Source organism: Mauremys mutica, chromosome 2 (assembly GCF_020497125.1).
Source record: "Mauremys mutica isolate MM-2020 ecotype Southern chromosome 2, ASM2049712v1, whole genome shotgun sequence".
Classification (NCBI taxonomy): Eukaryota; Metazoa; Chordata; order Testudines; family Geoemydidae; genus Mauremys; species Mauremys mutica.
Window position 1 is genome coordinate 168,584,109 of NC_059073.1, and position 23,289 is coordinate 168,607,397.

A 23,289-nucleotide genomic window follows, 5' to 3' on the forward strand; every position below is an offset into this window, starting at 1 on the left:
CCTCTGCCTGATATCTAACCCCAGCCACATATTTTTCATCTATGTGGTCAAAGTTCTTGATCTTATTGGCCCCTATAGTCCTATCAACACACCACCAGACACTCTTCAACATCTGCTTCCAGAGACAGGTTGCCTTCACCTCAGGCTCTGTGTTTCAGTATCAGTAATTACGTCAGCAGTTTGGGGTCTCTGCTTTTTAGCTGCATTGGCTTCTTACTTAGCATAAAGCTATTGATAATATCCTCACATACACATCCCCTTCATTACCAGATAAAGCTGATTCATCACCTTTGACTTTACTAGAATTATAAATTAAACTTTGGTAAATGGCAATGATACTTGGAATGCCATTTCAGCCTATCCAAGATAAGGGACATAAATTATTGGACATTTTATGTATGTCCTAATCTGAGGGGCTTGCTTTTCCCATAAACAAGATTGTCACAGTTACAATGGCAGACACCAGCATCACTGCCTGCAACTTGTAAAAAGGTGAAAAAATGGTATCCGGTTCCTTCAGTTGAGTTTGAATATTTTCCATTTTGGATGCTGGAAATAATTCAAAAAAGTTAGTCTGTCCAGTAGCCACAACCTCCTTCCTTGTCCCTCTCCCTGAAGAGTCTACTTTAGCAAGGGGTTCAGTTGCTTCTGACTCTAGGGCCTGTCAAGGATGTTCCTTGGTGAGCATTGGGCGAAAGGCTTCGATGCCCAATATTTTCCGATTCCCAAGAAATCGGGAGGCTCATGTTTGACATTAGACTTGAGAAATCTAAATTCCTTTGTGCGTCAGTTCAAGTTTCAGATGGTAGCCCTCCCTTCCTTTCTGCCCATCCTGGATCCTCTTGATTGGTTTGCAGTTCTCGATTCACCTAACACATTAGAAATACGTGTGTTTTGTAGTGGGCAGTATGCATTACCAATGCAGGGGGCTGCCTTTTGGCTTGCTGATGGCCCCAGGGACTTTTATGAAGTGCCTGGCTGTAATTGTAGTGCATTTAAGTTGAAGGAATATCTTGGTTTACCTGTATATCAATGACTGGTTAGTTCAGGTTTCTTCTCCTTGACAAGTATCAGACAGCATTCAGTACATGAGAATAAACAAGGGCCTGTCTCACGTGACTGTCTCAAAGAATAGAATTTATTGGGACCCTCATAGACTGCACGGTTGCAGAGTTGTTTCTCTCTGACCAGGTTCAACAACATGTTGGAACTGATCAATCAGCTACAGAACAACCCTCAGACAGAACAAGCCTTTTTGCCTGTTGGGTCATATGGCCTCATGCACTCTGGTAAGTCCATTTGCAAGGCTGCATCTTCAGGAGTGGCTAAAAACTGTTTATCGCCTCGGAGTTCAGAGTATGGATGTGAAGCTGCAGATTCCCTCAGTTGGTGGAAGGATCAGCAGCAAGTTTGCAAAGGCATTCCTTTCTCTCCATCACTTCCTGCAAGGTTGATTGTCACAGATGGATCAGTGTTATTTTAGAGATGTCTCATTTCAGCGTCAGTGGTCTCATTGCATTACCTGGCATCCTATTAATGTTCTCGATCTCCGGGCAATACGGCTTGCATGCAGATCCTTTCTCTCATGTTGTAGGTCAACATATTGAAATACGATTGACAATACTGCAGCAGTATTTTATGTGAATAAGTAGGGCAGAGCCAGGGAAGCAGTCCTTTTATGGAACTTATATATTACTTGGCACAACTTAACAATATCTGTTCATCTGACGTCTTTTCAGTTTATTGGTAGACTGTCTAAGCAGGAATTTTTTGATGAACCGCAAGAGGACTGTAAAGGATTCTGTCATTAAGTCTGTGTTTGGTCAATGGGGCATACCCCAAATAGATTTATTCCTACCAACCACAAGAAATACATGTCTTTCTGCTCAAAGTGGGGACAGAACCTGAGTTCTTTAGAGGATATGTTTCTGATTCCATGGACTCAGGGTCTGCTTAATGCTTACCCCCCTGTTCCCTTAATCCCTTGTGTTGAGGAAAATCAAACAAAATGGAGCCCTGGTTATTCTGGTAGCTCCAGTATGGCACAGACAGCACTGGTTTGCAGAACTCAGGAAACAGTTGCTTCCTCTTCCACTGTGTGCTGACTTGGTCAGCCAGAACAATAGGACCACTTTTCACCCAGTCGTGGCATCTTTCAGCTCTCTGCATGGAAAGAATTTGGCTGATAGATTTGGAGAAAACTTGTTCTGTTGATATTCAAAAGGTATTGATTGAAAGTAGGAAAACAGCAAAATGGAAATGTTTTTCTATTTGGTTGACATGAAGCAATCTTTCTCCAATGGAAATGATGACTGTTGATAATCTTGATTACCTTTTTATCTTTGAAAAACCTGAAGTTTTCAGTTAGTTCTCTGCATGTCCATTTGGCTGCTATTTTAGCTTATCCTTCATTTCAGAATTATCCTGTTTTCTTCTCATCTTTCAGTGAAAATATTTTTGAAAGAAGTTGTTACAATTTTTCACCTGTGTGACAGCTTTCTCCTTCATGGGATCTTAAGATTGTACTTGCAGGGCTTATGGGTCATCCTTTTGAACCACTGAGCTCCAGTACTTTGCTGCATTTGTCCATGAAGACAACTTTCCTTATGGCCATTACATCGGCATGTTGGGTGAGCAAGTTGCAAGCACTTATGGCAGGGCTGCCATGCACAATTTTCCACAAATACAAGTTAATTCCCAGACTGCAACCTAAATTTTCCTAAGGTGCAGTTTGATTGTCATTTAAATCAATCTACGTTTATCTCTGTTCTTTCCCAAATCCACACATTCAGTTGGATATTACAGAATCATTTAGAACATCCCTTAGGCTACTTGTTTTCCATTGCTGATAAGGGTCAGAGAGAGAAGGTGGGTGAGGTAATAGACATTACCTTGCCTACCTTCTGTTTTTAATACTGGGACCAACATGGCTACAACAACTAAGGCTCAGGGAGTTTCAACCCAGATAATTTCTAGGTGTGTATTAGGTTATATAGACTTACAAGATGGCCATTTTACAGCTCCCTGGGAACATTAGGGCACATTCAACCAGGGCACAGGCAGCCTCCGCAACCTCATTTAGATGTGTTTCTATAGTTGATATTTGTAGGGCTGCTACCAGGAGTGATGTATGTACCTTCACAAAACATTACTCTGTTGTGGAAGTATCATGTGCACATTCTCAATTTGGCAGGGCTGTATTAAAATTCCTATTTAATTAGACTGAGTACCCTCTACCTTTAAAATTATACTGCTTGGGAGTCACCAGACATGGATGTTAGGTAAAAAGCAAGTCCTTACTCACCTCTCCAGCACCCGAGTTCGTGCGGAGTTGGTATGGGGCTCACAATCTGTCAGAGACCAGACACCAATTCGTTGATCAACGGGCTCACACTATCCTTAGCTTAAAAGGCTTCGGAGTAAGTGTGGCAAGTTTATTAGGGGTGAGCATCAATATTTATACACAGAAGTAAACAAAGTGATTAACAGATCATAATGGTCATGCATAATCAAACAAGATTCTACAGGATAAAACAGGTTAAAATGTAAATTTAAAAAGACAAAAGGGGAGATGGCTACTTAAGGGGAGGGGGGGTGTCATGAGTAGTTCGCAGGTCAGAGCTTTGATTAAAAGTTTCAGACAGAGACATCAAGTCTGGGTTAAGTTTAAGCTCATCAAAAGTTCAGACTCAACATTCCTCCATTTGTAGCTTTGGGATAACTATTTACCAAAAGCTACACCCCATTTTAAGGAGCCAAGGGCCGCTTGGCAATTTCAGCCTGGGCCAACTCGAAGAGAGTAAGGCCTTTGGCTGAAGTAGGAAAAGAATAAACTGACCCACATGAGTCTATGAGGGAGGGGACACACTGAATACAGCAACACAGTATTATAAGGATTACTATGGCCCCAACAATACCCACCAAGAGTTTTTTAACCCACCCAAATCCAGGCAGCCAATTCCATAAGGCTCCCCACCAATCATAAGGTGGCTGGCCAGAGGAGTAGTTCTTAGCCATTTCCCTTAGATGTTTGGTACGTTGAAAGGTGTCAGGGTAGGTGTCATTTACAAAAACACAGCATTCTTCATTTATGAGGGCGCAAGTTCCTCCCTGGGCTGCTAACATTATGTCTAAAGCCATTCGGTTTTGCAAAGCTAACTGGCGCAGTTGGGACATTTCCCCGGCCTGATTCTCAAATAGGGTCGCAGTTTCATTGGTTAAAGATTCTAGTAGTCCCTGTAGACGGATGACACCACCCCTCAAGCTAATGAGACCAGCCCACCGCTGCCACGACAAACCATCACGGATATTAATATCTCTGAAAGTTTCACGGATGTTACGAACGTGGGGAAAATGGGGGGGGGGGGTGAGGGAGATGCGAGAAGGCGGTGTGAGCCACGCTAAATAACATGACCCTGCCCAATCAGGGGAGAGAAAGGAATAAGCTTTGGGCCCGCACACCCAGTATGTTCCATACATTGCGTTTCGGGTATTCCATTTCTCAAAGTAGGAGGTAACCCACCACCCGTTGGACCACTGTTCCCCTGGTAACACAGAGGGGTTGTTGTGCGAACTGCAGAGGCACAATTTGGTAGTGGTGTTTTCAAAGTGCAGTGTAGTACTGCTTGAGCAGTTGTAGAAGGCAATCGTATATCCCTTAACAATTAGTTGGACACCCTCGTGATCTGAGCAGGGCTTCTTAAAAGCTGACTCTGAAGGCTTGCCCACCCATGAAAAAGTTGGATCGGGGTGAGGGATCCACATATGGGATAAGTGGGATGCGCAAGGCTTGAAGCCAAGATTTTTACTAAAGGCGGTGCCATTAAAATACATGTTGCATTTACTTGTTTCTACAAAAGTTGACCCCTTTTCTTTAACAAAACACAGTGATCCTGTCTGATTGGTTACCCTGAGATATCTGTTAATTGGCACTCCTGTTTTGTCCTATGTAAGATTGTGTTGGACTGGATCTTTTACTCTAGCCGGTGGCATCCAAGTCATATTAGCAGTGGTCAGGGGAATGGGTGTGAAGGGGAGTCCCTGTTCTGCATTTACTGGAAATTGAGTACATACCCAGCAATTACTTCTATTTCCTAAAATACGAGTTTTAACCTCGTGGGAATATCTAATAAAAGCATTATCTTCATAAGCAGAAAATAAACTAAAAAGGCATAATGAAAAACATACAGTTGTCAGAATAAAAGGTCCTCTCATTTTTTTCGAGTCAATTTAAGTCTGATGTCTGAAAGAGGTAAGCTGGTCCACTGGTCAGAGGCAGTGTCTTCAGTGGTGGCAAGAGCTGTTGGTCCGTCACTGTGGTCCACTACGGCTGGCTTGACGTGGGAGTGGTGGATCCAGGATTTGCGTCCTTCCAGGAACACTGCAGTCTGGGTTGTTAAAAGAACCTGGTGGGGTCCAGTAAACCTCGGCTGGAGGGTGTCGCCACGAACGAACTTTTTGGCCCAGACGAAGTCCCCTGGTTGGAACGGGTGGATCTGTTCTTCTAGTGGCACGGTCTGGGAAAACTGCGAGGCTTTCCAAAGGGTACGGAGGCAAGCCTGTAGGGAGAGAAACTGGCACGCAGTCATATGATCCCCTCCCAATAGTGAAACATCAGCACGTGGTAGCGCCCCGCCTTTGAAAGGGGGGTGTCCATAGAGCAGTTCAAAGGGGGATAATCCCAATACGCGGGTTGGGCGAGTACGAAGGTGAAACAGGACCAAGGGAAGTACCTGAGGCCACTTTAACCCTGTTTCCTGACAGTATTTAGCCAATGTGAGCTTAAGCTCCCTATTCATACGCTCAACTTTCCCGCTAGACTGGGGGTGGTAGGGTGTGTGAAAGGAGTGTGAAATGCCCAGTCCTTGTTCTAAACGGCCAAGGACATTACCAGTAAAGTGGGGTCCGCGATCTGAGTCAAGCACGAGAGGGATGCCAAAACGGGGTACAATGTCTCTAAGGAGGATCTTCGCCACTGTGGCAGCAGTACAGTTAGCAGTAGGAAAAGCTTCGACCCATGAAGTCAGAGGGCAAACCAAAACAAGGAGGTGCTTTTTCCCCCAAAAAAAGCCTTTGGCATATCTGCAAAGTCAATTTGAAGATGTTGAAATGGAGCAGCAGGCGGAGGTCTTCCACCCTTAATTTTGCTAAGGGGCGGAGCAGGTCCATTACGCTGACATGTGCTGCATGCTTTCACTATTGACAGGCAGTAGGGTTGAATGCCTGGAGCATACCAGAAGCGAGCGATGGTGTCCACAAGGGCGTGCGTGCCGTAGTGACCCCCCTTATCATGGTGCCAGCGAACTGCCACGGGGTATGTGGAGCGAGGGAGGCAGGCTCGGCCATCCGGCATAAGCCAGGTCCCTTTGACCAGAGTGGCTCCGAGGCTCTCCCACGACTGTAGTTCAGCAGCGGGTACCGGTACGGGGTGCGGTGGAGTAAAGGAGGAGGTTGCAATAGCCAACATGGGCATGGCTAAGGGTAAGACGGCAGCCGTCTTGGCGGAAGCGTCAGCCAGGGCATTCCCATGGGTGACGGGGCTATCATCTTTAGTATGGGCCCGGCAGTGAACTACAGCCAGGACCGAGGGTTCTTGGAGGGCGTCCAAAAGCTTATGGATGAGGGGGAGGTGCTGAATGGGTTTACCTGCAGCTGTCTGGAAACCTCGAAACTTCCAGAGGTGGATGTGACAATGCACAACTCCAAAAGCATACTTGCTATCAGTAAAAATGGTAACGGTCTTACCAGCGGCCAACTGGCAAGCTCGGGCCAGGGCATAGAGTTCGGCGGCTTGGGCTCCCCAGTTGCCTGGCAGTGAGGCGGCCTCTTGAATGTCCCATTCAGAGGTGACTGCATAACCGGTGAAACGCTTGCCATCAACATAGAAGGAGCTTCCGTCCGAGAAAAGGATGCAATCAGGGTTGTCCAGTGGCACGTCAAACAGGTTGTTCCTTATCTGTAAGATGCTATGAACTACTTCCACACAGTCGTGCTGATCCTGGAGGACTGGCAGGTCAGGAAGCAAGGTAGCTGGATTAAGGGGCCCACACCTTTCAAAAATTAGGTTAGTGTCTTCTAGGAGTTCGGCCTCTAGCTGCTGCTGACGATGGGCCGAAAAGACTTGGGTCGTGCCCCTACGCAGAAGGGCTGACAAGGCATGAGAGGTCCAGACCGTGGTAAAATGACCCAGGGTCAGGCTCTTTGCCTTTGTGATCAGCAGGGCAGCTGCTGCCAGAGTCCGGGTGCAGGATGGGGTTCCCTGAGCGACAGGGTCGATCTGCTGAGAGTAAAAAGCAAGCGGGAAATGGTGGGGCCCGCTCAGCTGGGTAAGGACGCCACTAGCAATTCCGCCCCTCTCGTGGACAAAAAGGTGAAAGGGTTTGCTGTAATTGGGGGGGCAGAGAGACATGGAGGAGGCCACACTGTCCTTGAGTAACTGAAAGGCTTGGATCGTGTCTGGGGACCACTGCAAAGGGTCAGGAGCAAGGTTAGCAGTGAGTCGGTGGAGCGGTTTGCTTAACTCCCCGCAGGACGGCAACCAGGGGCGACAGAAGCCAATTAATCCTAAGAAACCTCGAAGTTGTTTCTTGGTGTTTGGCAGAGGGCAGTTTTGGCTAGTCTTTATGCGGACCGGGTCCATTTGTCTCCCCTCTGGGGTTAACAGGAAGCCCAGATATCGGACCTTCTGTGAGACCCACTGAATCTTGTTAGGGTCTACCTTGTGGCCTCTGGTGTGTAGGTATAATAAAAGTGCCTTACCATCGATGCGGAGGGCAGCTTCTTCGCGGTTACCTAATAGGATGTCATCTACGTATAGGACTAACGTGGATCCCTGCGGACTGGTGAAGCCTTCCAAGTCGTGGCGGAGGCATTGGCTGAAAATCGTGGGGCTGTTTCTGTAGCCTTGGGGAAGTCGTTGCCAGACATAACTTTGTCCCTCCCAGGTGAAACCAAAGAGATACTGAGAGTCTGGGTGCACAGGAATGCTAAAAAAGGCTGATTTTAAGTCAATAACAGTGAACCACTCAGCATCCATGGGGATTTGGCTGATGATAGTAGCTGGATCAGGAACTACTGCATGAAGAGGGACCACATACTGATTAACAACCCGTAGATCCTGTACAAAGCGCCAACGAATAGGGTCTCCGTCCTTTTTAGGATGCTTTTTGACAGGCAGTATAGGGGTGTTACAGGGAGTGCGCTGAGGGCGGACTAACTTTTGTGCAATGAATCCCTCGATAATGGGGCGGATGCCCTCCCGGGCTTCCAGCGACAGGGGGTATTGAGGGACTGACGGGGGGGTTAAGGAGGGCTTCACTTGAATCCTTACTGGCTCTGCCGAAAGGAGCAGGCCAACATCAGTGTCAGAAATTCCCCAGAGGGTTAAAGGCAAGTCAGTGAGGTCAGGGGAGAGAGAGGGGGGGTGTTTCCCAATTACCCTGAGTTGGGGCCGAATCTCCTAACACTGTCATCAATAATCCTACCCCTTCAGGAGTGCAGGTTAAAGTAGCCTCAAGCTTACAGAGTAAATCCCGGCCCATCAAAGGGATCGGACAAGCTGGGGAAAAAAGAAAACGGTGAGAAAAACATTTATCAGCATAAATAACATTTAGAGGTAAAGTGAGTCCCAGAGACTGTGGGTTGCCCTCCACCCCAGTTGCAGTTTTAACCTCAGAGGATAGCCAGGGAGAGGGGGCATGATTTAGAAGAGAGAAAGTAGCTCCAGTATCAATGAGGAAAGAGACAGGCAGTCCTTGGACTGAAAGGGTTAGACGAGGCTCTTTGCTGGGAGGGGAGAAAGTGAGGAAGGAGCCGGCTAAAGACATTAAGGAAATAAGACCATCACATTGTTTGCCTTCGCCCCCGGGGTACCGTCATTTAGAAGGCTGAGTTTGCTGCAGCTGCTGCTGTTGCCCGTAGTTGATCCAGGCCTGAGGAACAGGCTGGGCTGGTGGTGCAGGGGTGTATTCGTCCCTGGTGTAAGTATCTGCGGATGCGACCGGACCCTCTGGGCGTCCCCAGGGGCATTCACGTTTAAAGTGACCGGGCTGTCCGCACTGAAAACAATTTCCTGGTGGCTGGGGTTGCCAGGACCCTCTTCCCCGAGCACCCTGAAATCCCCTGCCACGGCCACGGCCTCTGCCTCGAATACCGCCGTGAAAAGCCAAAGCCATCAACTTATATTCTTCCTTTTTCTCTTTCTTTTTACTACTTTCCCTTTCTTTCTCCCATGCAAAATCAGCTACGTCCAACACTGAAGTGACTGACTCACCTCCCCAACCAGGGCGAAACTTTAAGAAATAATCCCTTACAGGGGGCACTGACTGATTCAGAAAAAACGAAATAAGAGTAGGGTGGTCTGCTTCTCTCTCAGGATCCATCTGAGTGAACATTCGGGCCCCCTCCAATAGCCTCGACCAGAACTTTCTGGGTGGCTCATCAGATTCCTGCCGAATCTGCATGAACTTAGCCTGATTAGGCGAGCGGTGAGCCATTTCTTTGAGTCTCTCTAACAATCGCTCTCGGTCTGTTCGCAGTTGAGTCAGCCTTTGCTGACTCCAGTCTAGGGGATTCCAGCCGGCGGCTTGATCCCGCCTATCCATCCAAGTGGTATTAACCGCATCGCTATCCCCCCATGTCCTTTCTGCCATCCACAATCTACTACGTTCCTCTCCGGTCAAAACTCTACTTAACTGATCTACATCCGTATAAGTAGGATTATGACTTGAAAACAATCTTTCTAAAAGTTCTGTGATCTTTCGGGGATTTTCCCCAAAGGACCCTGACAACCGTCCCCACTCTTTCAAGTCCCATTCTAGCCATCCTTTATATTCCACAATATTAGTATGTTGTAACTGGCCATTATTGTCCACAAAAGGTTGGTCGTGCACCTGTAAAGGCATTTCTGTACTTACACCTTCATTACTCATAAAAGGTTTGGTGGAGGCAGCCTCTGGGCTATCCTCAGGGGAGGGGTATGCATTCTGCTGCATCTGCTTGATCTTTTGCCTAGTAATTACTCCTCCCGAGGTGTGCCCCTCCATTTCCTCCTTATCCCTCTGCAGAGATTCCAATCTGGAGTCCTGCAGATTCCCCTCTGCGCTCTGGAGAGAGTTCCCCTGCGGAGGAATAGGGGCAGGTGCAGTGGGGACCAACTGACGAGTCAAAACATGCCGTGGTTTATACTCTTCATCGAAATAACATGGAGGGGATTCACTCTCGGGAGAATACCTGACTGCCATAATTTTTAAAGATTTCCACAGCTCTGCTGCTGTGTCCCAACAAAACCAGTAACATAACTGTCCCGGATGGTCTTTTTCGATCTGGCTCCTTACTCCTCTTAAGGCAGCCTGTTCGAAAGAGCCATATGAAGGCCACCTCATCTCCGGGTCGGCCAATACCGCGGTATACCCAGTCCAATTCCTTACACACAGTGTGTACAACTTCCTCCTAGACATTCCTGTCTGTACTGGGAGTTTCCCTTCGTTCCATAACTTATTTACAATCCCCAGCGGACTCTCAAGAGGCACGCTAGTCCCTTGACCCATGGTGTCTGACAGGAGCCCTCCAACTGGCGTTTATCCTGCTGTCCAGTACACGACCCCTCAATATTGAATTGGCTGGGAGAAATCTCCCGTGGCGCCTGCCAATTCGTATATGAGTGGTCTGACCACTGGACAGAGGCACCGCACCAGAAGGATATCCCGGACGAGCCCCCAAATTGTTAGGTAAAAAGCAAGTCCTTACTCACCTCTCCAGCACCCGAGTTCGTGCGGAGTTGGTATGGGGCTCACAATCTGTCAGAGACCAGACACCAATTCGTTGATCAACGGGCTCACACTATCCTTAGCTTAAAAGGCTTCGGAGTAAGTGTGGCAAGTTTATTAGGGGTGAGCATCAATATTTATACACAGAAGTAAACAAAGTGATTAACAGATCATAATGGTCATGCATAATCAAACAAGATTCTACAGGATAAAACAGGTTAAAATGTAAATTTAAAAAGACAAGGGGAGATGGCTACTTAAGGGGAGGGGGGGTGTCATGAGTAGTTCGCAGGTCAGAGCTTTGATTAAAAGTTTCAGGCAGAGACATCAAGTCTGGGTTAAGTTTAAGCTCATCAAAAGTTCAGACTCAACATGGACATGCATAGAAAAGCATGCAAAGAAGAAGGACGTTACTTGTTCAGTAACTAGAGTGCTTTGAGGTGTGTTGTCTTTGTGTTCCACAACACATTCTCCTTTCTCAGCTTCTGCTGAGTCTAATACTTCAAACTGAATAGGAGTGAAGGAACAGAGGGTCAGTTTGTTTTTCCACCCTGCTTTATATACTCAAAGTGGTGAAGGTCCTGAGGCTGTACAGGGAGTGGGGACACTGCAGGCTAAAGTGTTATGATCTCCAGTGCATGGAGTACTTGCTCACCAGACATGGAACACACATAGATGACACATCTTGAAGAACTCCACTTATTGAACCAGTAAATAACTTCCCTTTTTTCTGCAAATGTAGTGGTTACTCGCAGAATAGTCATTAAGGTCTGATTCACATCAGGGACTTGAATCTGAGTCTCCCACGTGCCAAGCGAGTGCCCAGACCATTGCCTTTTGGCTATTCTGGGGTGTGGGCTTTTTTCATTAAAAATATTAAAAGTTTTGTTCACAACAGAGCAGAAATGTTAAAACCTCAAATTTTTTGTGTGAAGTGGAATTCTTGTTTTCCAGATGGGCCTATAGTGGAAAGAAATGTATTACAGCTCTCTGGATTATGTGTGGAAGTGTTCAGAGATTTCATAGCCTCCCAAATAAAGGAATTTATATGGCTTTCATCAGAGAAGTATCTGCGCATCTCACAAACATTAAAGGCTTATCCTTGGAACACACCTGTGAGACAGGGAAATATTCTCATTGTACAGATGTGAACTGAAAGATTAATGTCAAGGTGTTTTTTGTGGGTGGTTTGTTTTTTTGTCTTTTTTGTTTTTGTTTGTTTTTTTGGGTAGGTTATGCTGCTAGGCATGGGTGCTTAAAATGGATTTAGGATCTTAACAATAAATGTGTACGTGTATGTGCATTTTTATTTTATATAAAAAATACACGCGCGCGCACACACACATACATATATGGAAAAGTCACTTAAGGCCAAGATTAAAAACACGTGTGTGTATTAGTGACAAAGTCAGGCCAGATGGTTGCAAGAGGGTCTTGGAAGGCAGATATGTTAGCCCTAGAATGTTAAAGGCCTTTTTTCCTACAAGCTAAGAGGGGTTACCTCAGGTCAATTAGGGACACCTGAATCCAATTAAGGGCTGCCTGAGGCCTTTAAAAAACTCTCCTCTAGGCAGAGAAGAGTGGGGAGAGAGACAAGCTACTGCCAGGCTAGTGGCAGCTGGAAAACAAGCTTTTTCCGGGCTGAGAGGCTGTGCTCCTTCTCATAGGGGAACAGCCAAACCTGAGTGCCTGCTAGGGGAAGGACTGACATCTCAGGGCAAGCAACAGGATGACACCGTGCCCCAGTGAGGAGGCAAGGAAAGGTATTCCCTTTTGTTTTGGGGTTTAAGAGACTGTTCCCTTTTTCTTTGATGAAGGATCACCCATTAGGTCAACTGTGGGGCCTACCCTGGAAACACCGCCAAAGGAGCACAGAAGGGGGGAGGCAAACACTGCCCAGAGTGGGACTGATTTACCCCAGGCCCGCCATCACCAGAGAGGGAAGTGCTAAGTCTGGTGAAATGAAGGAGGTGCCTTGCCACAGTATATATTGTTTTAATGTTGGCCTTAAGTGACTTTTCCAAGGTCACACAGGAAGTCCTAAACAGAGCTGGAAACTGAACCTATTTCTTAGAAGCATTTTAGTGCCTTAATCGCAAGACCACCTCTTCTCCCCATAGGGATAAGTGATCAATTTTCAACAAGGAAGTGGTTAGCAAGAGGATACCACAAGATGTATAACTGTATCTTCAGAGTTGGGAACTTTTATTCATCCTTTTCTCCCAAAACACTATAACTTGAACAGCACTAATAATGTAAGCTGGTCTAAATTTTGATTCTGACTTTTGAGTTTAATTCAATCTCCAACAGAAATGAAGACCTCTGTATTGCAGAGTTACTCTTCCCTGTGATTGCTAGTTAAGCAGTTTCAAGATGAGTTACGTAACTCTTAAACTAGGTTTTCCTTAAAAACTTTATTGGTACTTTTTTACTTTGATTGACAGGTTATTAACACTGGGATAAAAGTCTGGTCTCGCAACAGTGATGGTGAACAGTTCGGCTGTGCCTTCAGACTAGCACAAGAGGTAATTGCAAAGCACTATGCTTTCATATCATGGGATCTCTATTCATATTCCCCATAATGCCTGCTGTATCCTCAATATGAATGTTACATATTATGAAATGCAGCCTCCAAACTTAGCGTTTTAAACTGCATTAAACAAATGGATTGTGTTCTGATGTTACTGTTCATTCAGAGCTTTTCTTTAATTTGATCTTCAGAAAGCAGTGTGATCGTGGTTGGTGTGGGATACAGCTGAGAATGCCAAACTCAGGACAGACTGATAAAAATAGGACAGACACACCCAAAACTGGTGGTTATTCTAACATTAGTTTCACCATACCAGTAATAGAATGAGCTTCTGTACCACTACACTGGTTAACAAGAAGCTAACAACACAGTCCCCTTAAGCAACCAGCCCGTATCACCACCCAGACATCTGGGCTTTATGATGAGAGGTTACTGAAAACCTGATTCATCACATATGAAGTTCTTCCTATCCCAAAGGATTGGTCACTCCCCAGGTCATTATATAGACTTAGACCATACCCAGATATCACACTGAAGCCAATTCCTTTAGTCTAAAGGTTTTATTATTTAAAAAAAAAAAGTTGTTAAATAGTCAAAGGAATCATATACATTACAAGTGATTAGAGTTGTAGGTCAGGTTCATAGCAGAGATAATTCTGCTGGCTTGCAAAAGTTGCTTTCTGGATCATGCCCGAAAGCTTCAGGGTCATTCAGTCCTTTGTTCAAAGCTTCCATAGAAAGTTACAGTTCAGAGGAATGAAGCAAGAATGAAAATGATGCAGTGATGTCATAACTGCAATTTATAGTACACAGCACAGGTATATGGAAATTTACTATCAGAAATGGAGTCCAGGGTCATATGCCCTTACCACATCTCCTTACATGCTCTGCTGAATCATAGGGCATCAGTGGCTCCAGGCTGTCTGAGGCATCCTCAAGAAGAACAGCAGGGCGAGTTGAGTCCCTTCAGTGGCCTATTAACTCATGGATGGGCCATCAGCACAGATATAGCTAGTGCTGATGCAAATTTGTCTGGGGCTGTCTCCTAGGAACACAAAAGCACAAGTTTGAGATACAAATATATAGCAGATAATCATAACTTCAGATGCAAAGATGATACATGCAAATAAACAGGATTATCAATTAGCAAATCATAACTTTTCTAAAGATACTTTAGATGACTTGTATAAGATTTATTGCAGTTATATAATTATAATGTGATAAATAGCTACCCATCTTTTATATAGCATCACAAGCAGAGATTGCATTTTGAAACTAATTGTATTTTTTACCACTAGGGAATATATACACTGTACCCATTCATTAATGCAAGGATTATAAATGTGTGCATAGAAGATGTTAAAGTGCTGTTAACTCAAGAGAATCCATTCTTAAGTAAATTTAGCAGTGAAACACACAAACGGGTCAAAGACTTGGGTAAGCTTTCTGTTTTTATTATGGCGAAATAGAGCACTATTTTGTATCTGTAAAACTTGCAGACTCTTTGCAATGAGTTATCCATTCAAATTAATGGAAAATCCAACATCCAGCTACTTTAATATATTAGTCTTAGCCATGACTTCTAGCCATCTATAGTGCAATAGTTAATATAGACCAGGGGTCGGAATCTTTCAGAAGCGATGTACCGAGTCTTCATTTATTCACTCTAATTTAAGGTTTCGTGTGCCAGTAATACATTTTAACCTTTTTAGAAGGTCTCTTTCTATAAGTATAATATATAACTAAACTATTGTTGTATGTAAGTAAATAAGGTTTTAAAAATGTTTAAGAAGCTTAATTTAAAATTTAAATTAAAAAGCAGAGCCCCCCGGACTAGTGGTCAGGACCCAGGCAGTGTGAGTGCCACTGAAAATCAGCTCGCCTGCCGCCTTTGGCACATGTGCCATAGGTTGCCTACCCCTGATATAGACATTCTAATGTTGCTGGAGACAAGAGCCTTTCCAGAGGCTGTGGCTCCATCTGGCCCCAACCCTGGAAGCTTACTAGACTAAAGTTTGTAAACCCTGCAGAACCCAGAGAGCCTGGACTCTTGCATAGAACGTGACCTTCATGGAACCAGAAGAGTCACTGGGTCTGGGATTCCCACAAAGCATAAATTCAGCAAGCACTTCTGACTAGCCACATATCTTAACTCTGCCTATTTTTGTTCCTGCATGTACTTTAGTTGAAGCTGTTCCTAACCCCTGCAGGTGTCTTTATTCATTGTATGTTTTAAGGATGGCATAGGCCATCTCTAGATTAAATATACTAATATTTTATCTAAACAAGTAGGAAAAGATGCCCACTCTGAACTTTTTTTCCCTCTCCCTGTTGTGTGAAAAACCCTTTTACAAACAGGGCACTGACTATACAGGAGAAACAGTAAAAATGACTCTAAGCATAGTTCTGTCAAATGTACACAGTAAAGCAAAAGAATAAAAAACAATTGTTAAACTCTTTCAGCCATAGTAGTCTTAAGTATTACTTGTAAAATTTCAGACAGAAGTTTGATTTTAGTTCTTTCATGCCAGGGTTCTATATCATCTTGCATCTATACTCATCACAATGGTATCTGCATGCCTGATGCTGTCCCTTTAAGATAAAATGTAGAGACAAAAGTATTCTTCCAAAACTCTAACCTAGTCTTTTGGCCAACATTCTGTGACTTCTGATTTGTTTTTGAATACTTCATATGGACCCCATAACCAGATCTGTGGAGAGAAATTTTTATTGTTCTAGAATTCAGGCATATATTTGTTTCTATGCAGGTGGTTTTTTGTTTTTGTGATAAGACTGTTCTGATTGCTGAACAAATTGCTGTACAACAATACACATTTTGCTTTTAGAATATTTTGGAATCACAAGTATTTTTAATACGTTTCCAAGTAAATTTACCTAATCTTTCTTTTCTAGCAATGGGGAGCATTGTCCTGAAGTATGAACCAGATCCCAGGTAAGTAGATGCTTTACTAATATATATTTTTTCACTTATCCCCACTCAGAAAATGTGTAAGAGAAATACATGTGAATATAGAAACAAAATCACGAAACTCATTACAATGGGTCTTTATCTTGAATTTCAGTGTCACTTTAAAGCATTTGAGCATCTTTTTTAAATGAAAATATTTGTTGTGAATTAATTTTCACTGTATTTGCTGATTAGAAAAATAGGCTTCCTTTAGTTTAGTGGTTATGCCTAGCAACAGCCAAGTGGTACTTCACTCCATCATAGGCAGTGTCGGAGCATGAAAATTATTCATAAATGTGGCATTAGCATGTCATGCATTTTAAAAAAAAGCTAATATTGATTCTCCTTAAATTTGGTCAAGAAATGTTGTTATTTTTTAAATCTTTCAGCCATGGATGTTAGGGCCCTTATTTTTGTTTGGTCCTGAACTTGTCCTTCAGCATTCTAGGTGCAGCTTGGTGCTTCTAATTTACATGCCAACGTGATTTGTAAATGTGATCAGGCAGTTAGGATTCTAAATGGGTGCAGTTGTGGAGGCTATTTTTGTAAACTTGCATTTCTAAAAAGTCATGGCAGATTAGGGCTTGGCTACACTGGGACTTTATACTGCAATAAAGCCTCCCAGAGCACTCTACCTTACTCCCGTTCACACTGGCAAGGCACATAGAGCGCTCTGACTCCCTGGCTAGAGCGCTCCTTGTACTCCACCTCCATGAGAGGGATAACGGCTGTTGCATATTGGCTGAGACGCCCCAGGGCCAGTGTAAACGGGAGTTAAGTTACAGTGCTCTGATTGACCTCCGGAAATGTCCCATAATCCCCTTAAGTCAAGTGGCCTCTCTTCTCTTTGTTGTGAAATCGGCTGAGGAATGCGGAAGTGCCTTTTCAGAGCTCCGGTTCAGACAGCAGCTGCTTATCTGCAACGGGGCAAAACAAACGTTTACTGAGTGAGAGTCAGGGGGGTTAGGGGGATCTGAACTTACAAGATAGCGTGCTGACATATTCTCAGCACTCCAAAAACCCTCTCTTTCTCTCTCCCCCCACATACAAACAACACACTCCAGCCCACCCCCCCAATTGAAAAGCATGTTGCAGCCACTTGAACACTGGAATAGCTTCCCATAATGCACCGCTCCCAATGCACTGCAAATGCCGCAAATGTGGCCACACCAGTGCCCTTGCAGCTGTCAGTGTGGACAGACTGGAGTGCTTTCCATAGTGCGCTCTCCGAAGGCTGGTTTAACCCAAAGCACTCTACAGCTGCAAGTGTAGCCAAGCCCTTAGAGGTTAAGCAGGCTTTGCACTTCACCTTCACTATTGTCAGAGCTCTGAATGTAAATACAAAGCTTGAAATACTTGTTAACTCAAAGACTAAGCCAACTAGCCTCAAGTAAATAAAGAAAAATGTGAATGGAAGCCCACCACTAAGGTCAAGAGCAATACCTGGCAGGGGAGACATATCCAACACATACTCTCTATTCCTCCTTATGGTCTTGGGTTTTTTTTGGCTCCTCCTTCCCCATTAACTCCAGTGCTTACCTCTGTTGCTGCTAATAGCTTTGCAGAGCACAGCTCTACAGTGAAATTAACATGATTCTTTACCAGTTTCACTGCCTGCAGGGTTTGGAATAGAAAAAGTGAAAATGACTATTGTCTTGTCTGTCTTTACTTTGTAAAACGCAGAGCAGTAACAGAGGCATTGGAGTTGTCATTCAACTCACAAAGGTAACAGCTCACATTGAGAAAATTACCTTTTGAAATTGTAAGGACCAGACAGTTTTATTTTAAAGGAATGCTTAAATGATGCAGAAATGGATGGCTTAGTAGGAAAATTTTCTGTTTGCTAATGGGAAGTTGGATGAGTATATTTGTTTTCAAATTTCTATACATCTGGTTCAATTTTGATCAATGGATTCTCTGTCTTTTCCATATATGGAAAGAATCCTGGGATTTAAAAACTCTTCCCTTCCTCGCTACTGTGTAAGGAAATGGAAAAGTGTGTTGAAAAATTGGAAAGTGTTTAGAAAATAGCCACAACAATTATTCAGGTGCTGAAGAAAATGCTTTACGGAGTTCAATCTGTTTAGGATATCAAAAAGAAGATTGAGAGGTCAATTGACTGCAGGGCATAGGTGCCTTTGTGGGGAGAGAATACTGGGTTCTCAGGGCTTTTAAATCTAGGGGAGAAGATGTAACAAGAACCAGTTTTTGGAAGCTGAAACCAGACAAATGAAAATTAGAGAAAAAGCACCCTTTTTTTAAATAGGGTGATTTTCCTTGGCAGTTTGTTCCAATGGCTAGTGAGAGATTCTCCAACTCCATGTTTTCTGATCACGAGTGGATGCCTTTCTGGAAGGCATGCTTTAGGCTCAGTACAGGGAAATTAGGTGAAATGTAGTGGCCTCTGACAAATAGTGCCTTTTGGCCTTAGTCTATTCTCCTATTTGATCAAACTCCATGAATCTATGATATATGAATTATATAGCTATTGCTCTACGTGCCTGTATGTTCCTCTCACAACCTATAATATTGACTTGTCCTTATCAGTGTTTAAATAGTGCTGGATTAGGTATTGCATTAAAAGTAAAATTGCTGTTAGAGGTGCATAATACTGTTGCCTTGCTCTATTGAAATCATGTGTGTAGCTATTTAATGAGAATTCATTTCTACAGAAATATTTTAAATATTAATTTACTCAATCTTTACCAAACACAAATTTTTTAATAGAAAACCTGATACCCTTCAGTGCCCTATTGTTCTGTGTGGCTGGCATGGAAAGACCTCACTTCGTGCCTTTGTGCCCAAGAATGAGAGACTTCATTACCTGAGGATGATGGGAGTTGAAGTGTTTAAAGCAAAGAGGAAAGAGGAGAATTTTGAAAGTAAAACAGAGGAAGGAGATCAGGACAGCACAAAGCACATGGAGGAAGAGATGGATATGGAACACAATGAATTAGCCACAAAAATGGAGGCAGAAGTGGACGAAGAACCTATTCATGAGCTTATGGAAAGCAGTGTTATAGAACTAGAGAATAAAATGGAAAATGTCCAGCCTTCCACTGAAAATGCTGAAAATAGAGACATTGCTGACCTTAGTAGTGTGAAAGCTTGAGTTTTCACTGTCTGTCATTTTGGTGTTACTTTTATGAGATGTAATCTAGACTTTTGTCTTCAGTATGTAAATACACTTTTAAAACTGTTTCTGTTTCTTGGGGGAGGTTGAAATGTTGGCATGAGGTATTCTTTTTACAGAAGGTCCTTCCTGTTTTATTTTTTAAATAAAAAAAAATCTTCCCCTAAGAGTCTTTCTTATTCTTCCCATTTAACTCTATAGCATTGGTAATGTGGTATGTCTGTTGCCGGTGATGGACTATGCACCAGTGTATAGAGATTGATTTTTCAAATATGAATTGTTTATTTAATCTGTAAATCCTGTCTGAGTTTGTCTTGATAGGATCATTTTTGAAAGAAGATCAATAGGTTTTCATGGAAACATAATTACATGAAATTGCATGAGGTTTTCAGGGAAACATAATTACAAGAGAAGTAATTTTCCTCTATAGTAAACGATACTAAATAGGCTGTTGTAAAGTATCAAACATATTGGGCCGATGTACCAACTAGTACAGTTACCAGAAAAATTACTCTTATTACTGAGTAAATTCAAAGTTATAAACAAGACACAACCCCCCAAATAGGAAATACTCATTGTACAAATATATATGTTCTGTATGTGCAAAAGTCCTAGATGGAAAGGCAGTTTCCCAAGTTTGAGAGCCAGTTAATGTCTGTGTAACATTTCCAGCTCTTGTTGGGTGAACATACAGTAGCAATGTCCAGGAACACTATTGGTCATGTGCCTGGCTGGGAAACTGCAGCCATCTCTTCCTGATGCCTACCATGCTTTTGTAATCCATGCCTCTGTCACTTCAAGACTAGACTGCTGCATTGCACTCTACCTGGGCACTATACCTTATGTGTACCTGGAAACAAGCTGCCACAGAAGGCAATCCTAGGTAAGCAGTGCTTCCTAGCTGGAGCACATGACACCAGTGTTCCAAAATCTGTGTTGGTTGCCTTAGTGGGTAATTATGGGTGGAATTTAAAGTGGTGGGTTTGATACACAAAGTACTAAATGGCTCAGAGCCACTTTTACGAATTCAATGATAGCCCACAGCTATGACTAACTGATCTGTAATCTCAACGACATTATCAGACTAACAGTCTCTATTTCAGTTTTGTACAATTTCATAAAGAATGTCCGATCTTCTGACGTGTGAAAGAATAGAAAAGAAAAAACAAAGTGGGTGAGTTAATGCCTTTTATTGGACCAACTTCTGTTGGTGAGACAGACAAGCTTTTGAGCTATAGACGGCTGCTCTTCAGGTCTGGGAAAGGTACTCAAGTGTGGGGGTTTTTGTTCATTTTTTTTAAAGTCTCATGTAGTAACAAACTTTTCTCTTAAGAATCTATGAAAACAGTTAAGAAAACTATTCTCAAAGCTCATATTTCATTTGTTAAAGATGAGTCCATTTTGGAAATGAAAAGCCTGCTAAATATATTTTAAATGAAAGTTAGGATTCTTTCCTCTATTGTTTGATCAAATCAACTTGAAATTGGCTATGCAACTTTTGGGCAGCTTTATAAACTGGAAAAAGACTTAGCAGAGGTTTCCTTGAGAGAGGTTTGTATGCCAAGAACTGCCAAATAATTTCCTAACTCTCTGTAATTCTCTCTTTTAGGGTGACTTGGGTTTCATGTTGTTTTAATATTGGCATCCAGTCAGTTCATATTTGCTCGTCTGCATTTGAGAATTAAGCATTTGATTTGAGTGGAAGGCAGGGGTGAAATATTTGTTGTATTTTTGAACCTTAAGGTCTCATGTACAAGTCCTGCAATGTCCTCTCCCTGTAATATAGTAACTCTTATCCAGTCAATACTGTTGATCAAAGCTGTTAGAACACAGTGTAGAAATTCACCCGCTCACATTCTCATTTGTCAGTATGGTTTTTTATTTTAATGATGCCTGCCATTATGTTGCTATCTAACGAAAAGACACCCATGAGCAGGTTGCATGAGCTGTTAGGATTGACTGACTTTGTCAACAAGTTCGCATCGGCATTTTTTTCCTGTTTACATCAATAAAAGATTGATTTTGGTTTTTTGTGTGTGGTTCTAAAGATAATGTAAACCAAAGAATACTTAATGTCTACCATTGCTTGGCACTTGGAGTTTTCTCTTGCTAAATGGTAATGCAAAATTCATTCTAAATTTTTTATATGGGCAGCAAGGGGAAGAGGGAGGGGCCAAACTGCTGCAGTGGGCAAAGCAGAGAGTGTGGAGGTGTGGAGGCAGATGATAGGCAAGGGTGGTAGAGGGGACAGTAGTGTTGGTTGGGGACAGATGGATTGGGGGAGGGCTCCGTGATGTACCCCCTCCTTTCTGCAGCAACAGTAATTACCACCACCACCACAAGAGCAAAGGTGGAAAACAGTTACTCAGTTCTGCAGTAGTCAGTCCAGACTTCTCCAGGAAATTTGTCAATCAAGGATTATTAATACACTGTGATGCTGCTTCTGACTCTTGCTTCACCCCACAGACGCAGTGACAGAGATGATGTTCTTGTCCTGACTCAGTTCTTGCAAAGAATGGATAATTCACACATCTGGCCCAGAGCAGTGAGTGAATCAGTCCTGTCTTCCCAGGCTATCTCCTTTCCATATATGCCATCTATTTATTTTCCCACTCATTGTTTTCTATAAGATTTTTGTGGGAGAGAGTGGAATAATCATGTTCCATCAATACTGGTGGTATTGCATCTCTTAATTTACCATTGGTTGAGTTGCTAAGATAGCAACTCTTACTGGTCTGTATAGAACTACTTGTTCTATTTGAACTACTTGTTCAAAATGGCATCTCCATTATGCTCCAGGCTTGGAATCGTGTATTTTTCCTAAAATGTATTCTGCAATAACATGTTACTTAGCCTAATGTTCAAATGGCTGAGACATGTTTGTCAACTTTTTGTATTGAGCATTGGCTTCATGTATCCCTGAAGTTACACACTGCAGAAAAGGAGACAAAAGAGGGCGTCAGAGAGACTAAGCAATTATAATACTGTTGGAAATATTTCCAAAGCCTCTGGAAATGCAGTGGATGAAAAGCCCTTTTAGACTTGTGGAGATTTCCTGCAATTAATCAATGTTCAGTAAACACAAAAAGAATATAAATGTGTGATAGATGGTAGCAGAAGTTTGCTTGTTTTGCAAGAAGACTTTGTCTATGGACAATATTCCATACTTGGGGATCTTTTACTCCAGAACTAGGTGACTTGACTCATCTAGCTTCCACTTGAAAGTGCAAATATCAATTCCTATAAGCTTTGTACTGTGACTGACTTGCCAGGAGATCTAGGAGTGTGATCTGTGGTTCAAGAGGAACCTCATGCTTTAATTCTTTAACTTGAGATATAATTGTCTCCTATCTGAAGAGGTTGAAAGAAAGGTTGAAGGGGGGGGGGGAGAGAATACCATAAGGAGAAAGAACGAGGAATCTGGTGGCACCTTAAAGACTAACAGATTTATTTGGGCATAAGCTTTCATAGGTAAAAAAACATGCATCTGAAGAAGTGGTCTTTTACCCATGAAAGCTTATGCCCAAATAAATCTGTTAGTCTTTAAGGTGCCACTGGACTCCTCACTGTGTTTGTGGATACAGACTAACACAGCTACTCGTGTTCTCCTCTGATAAGGAGAAAAGCTTGTGGTGAAGGAACCAAGGAGATGTTCTAGTAATCTGACCCACTTGCACTGTTTACCCACAAAAACAACGAGGCGTACTTGTGGCACTTTAGAGACTAACAAATTTATTTGGACATAAGCTTTTGTGGGCTAAAACACACTTCATCAGATGCATGGAGTGGAAAACACAGTAAGCAAGTATATACAGTACATGAAAAGATGGGAGTTGCCTTACCAAGTGGGGGGGTCAGTGTTAATGAGATAATTCAGTTAAAGTGGGAAGTG

At 43.1% G+C, this 23,289-nt stretch overlaps 1 protein-coding gene across 3 annotated transcripts in view; it reads left to right on the forward strand.

The window, feature by feature from the left end:
* Positions 1 to 21,426, forward strand: part of NSUN2 (NOP2/Sun RNA methyltransferase 2) — a 57,765-nt gene extending 36,339 nt beyond the window's left edge. For 2 of the 3 annotated variants that reach the window (XM_045005000.1, XM_045004998.1), the window contains exons 16-19: positions 13,211 to 13,291; positions 14,595 to 14,733; positions 16,210 to 16,249; positions 18,980 to 21,426. In XM_045005000.1, coding sequence (XP_044860935.1) covers positions 13,211 to 13,291; positions 14,595 to 14,733; positions 16,210 to 16,249; positions 18,980 to 19,376 — 657 coding nt within the window. In that variant the 3' untranslated portion in view covers positions 19,377 to 21,426. The remainder of the gene's footprint in view (positions 1 to 13,210; positions 13,292 to 14,594; positions 14,734 to 16,209; positions 16,250 to 18,979) is intronic. The other variant, XM_045004999.1, reaches the window with a different exon arrangement.
* The last annotated feature ends 1,863 nt before the right edge of the window (positions 21,427 to 23,289 follow it).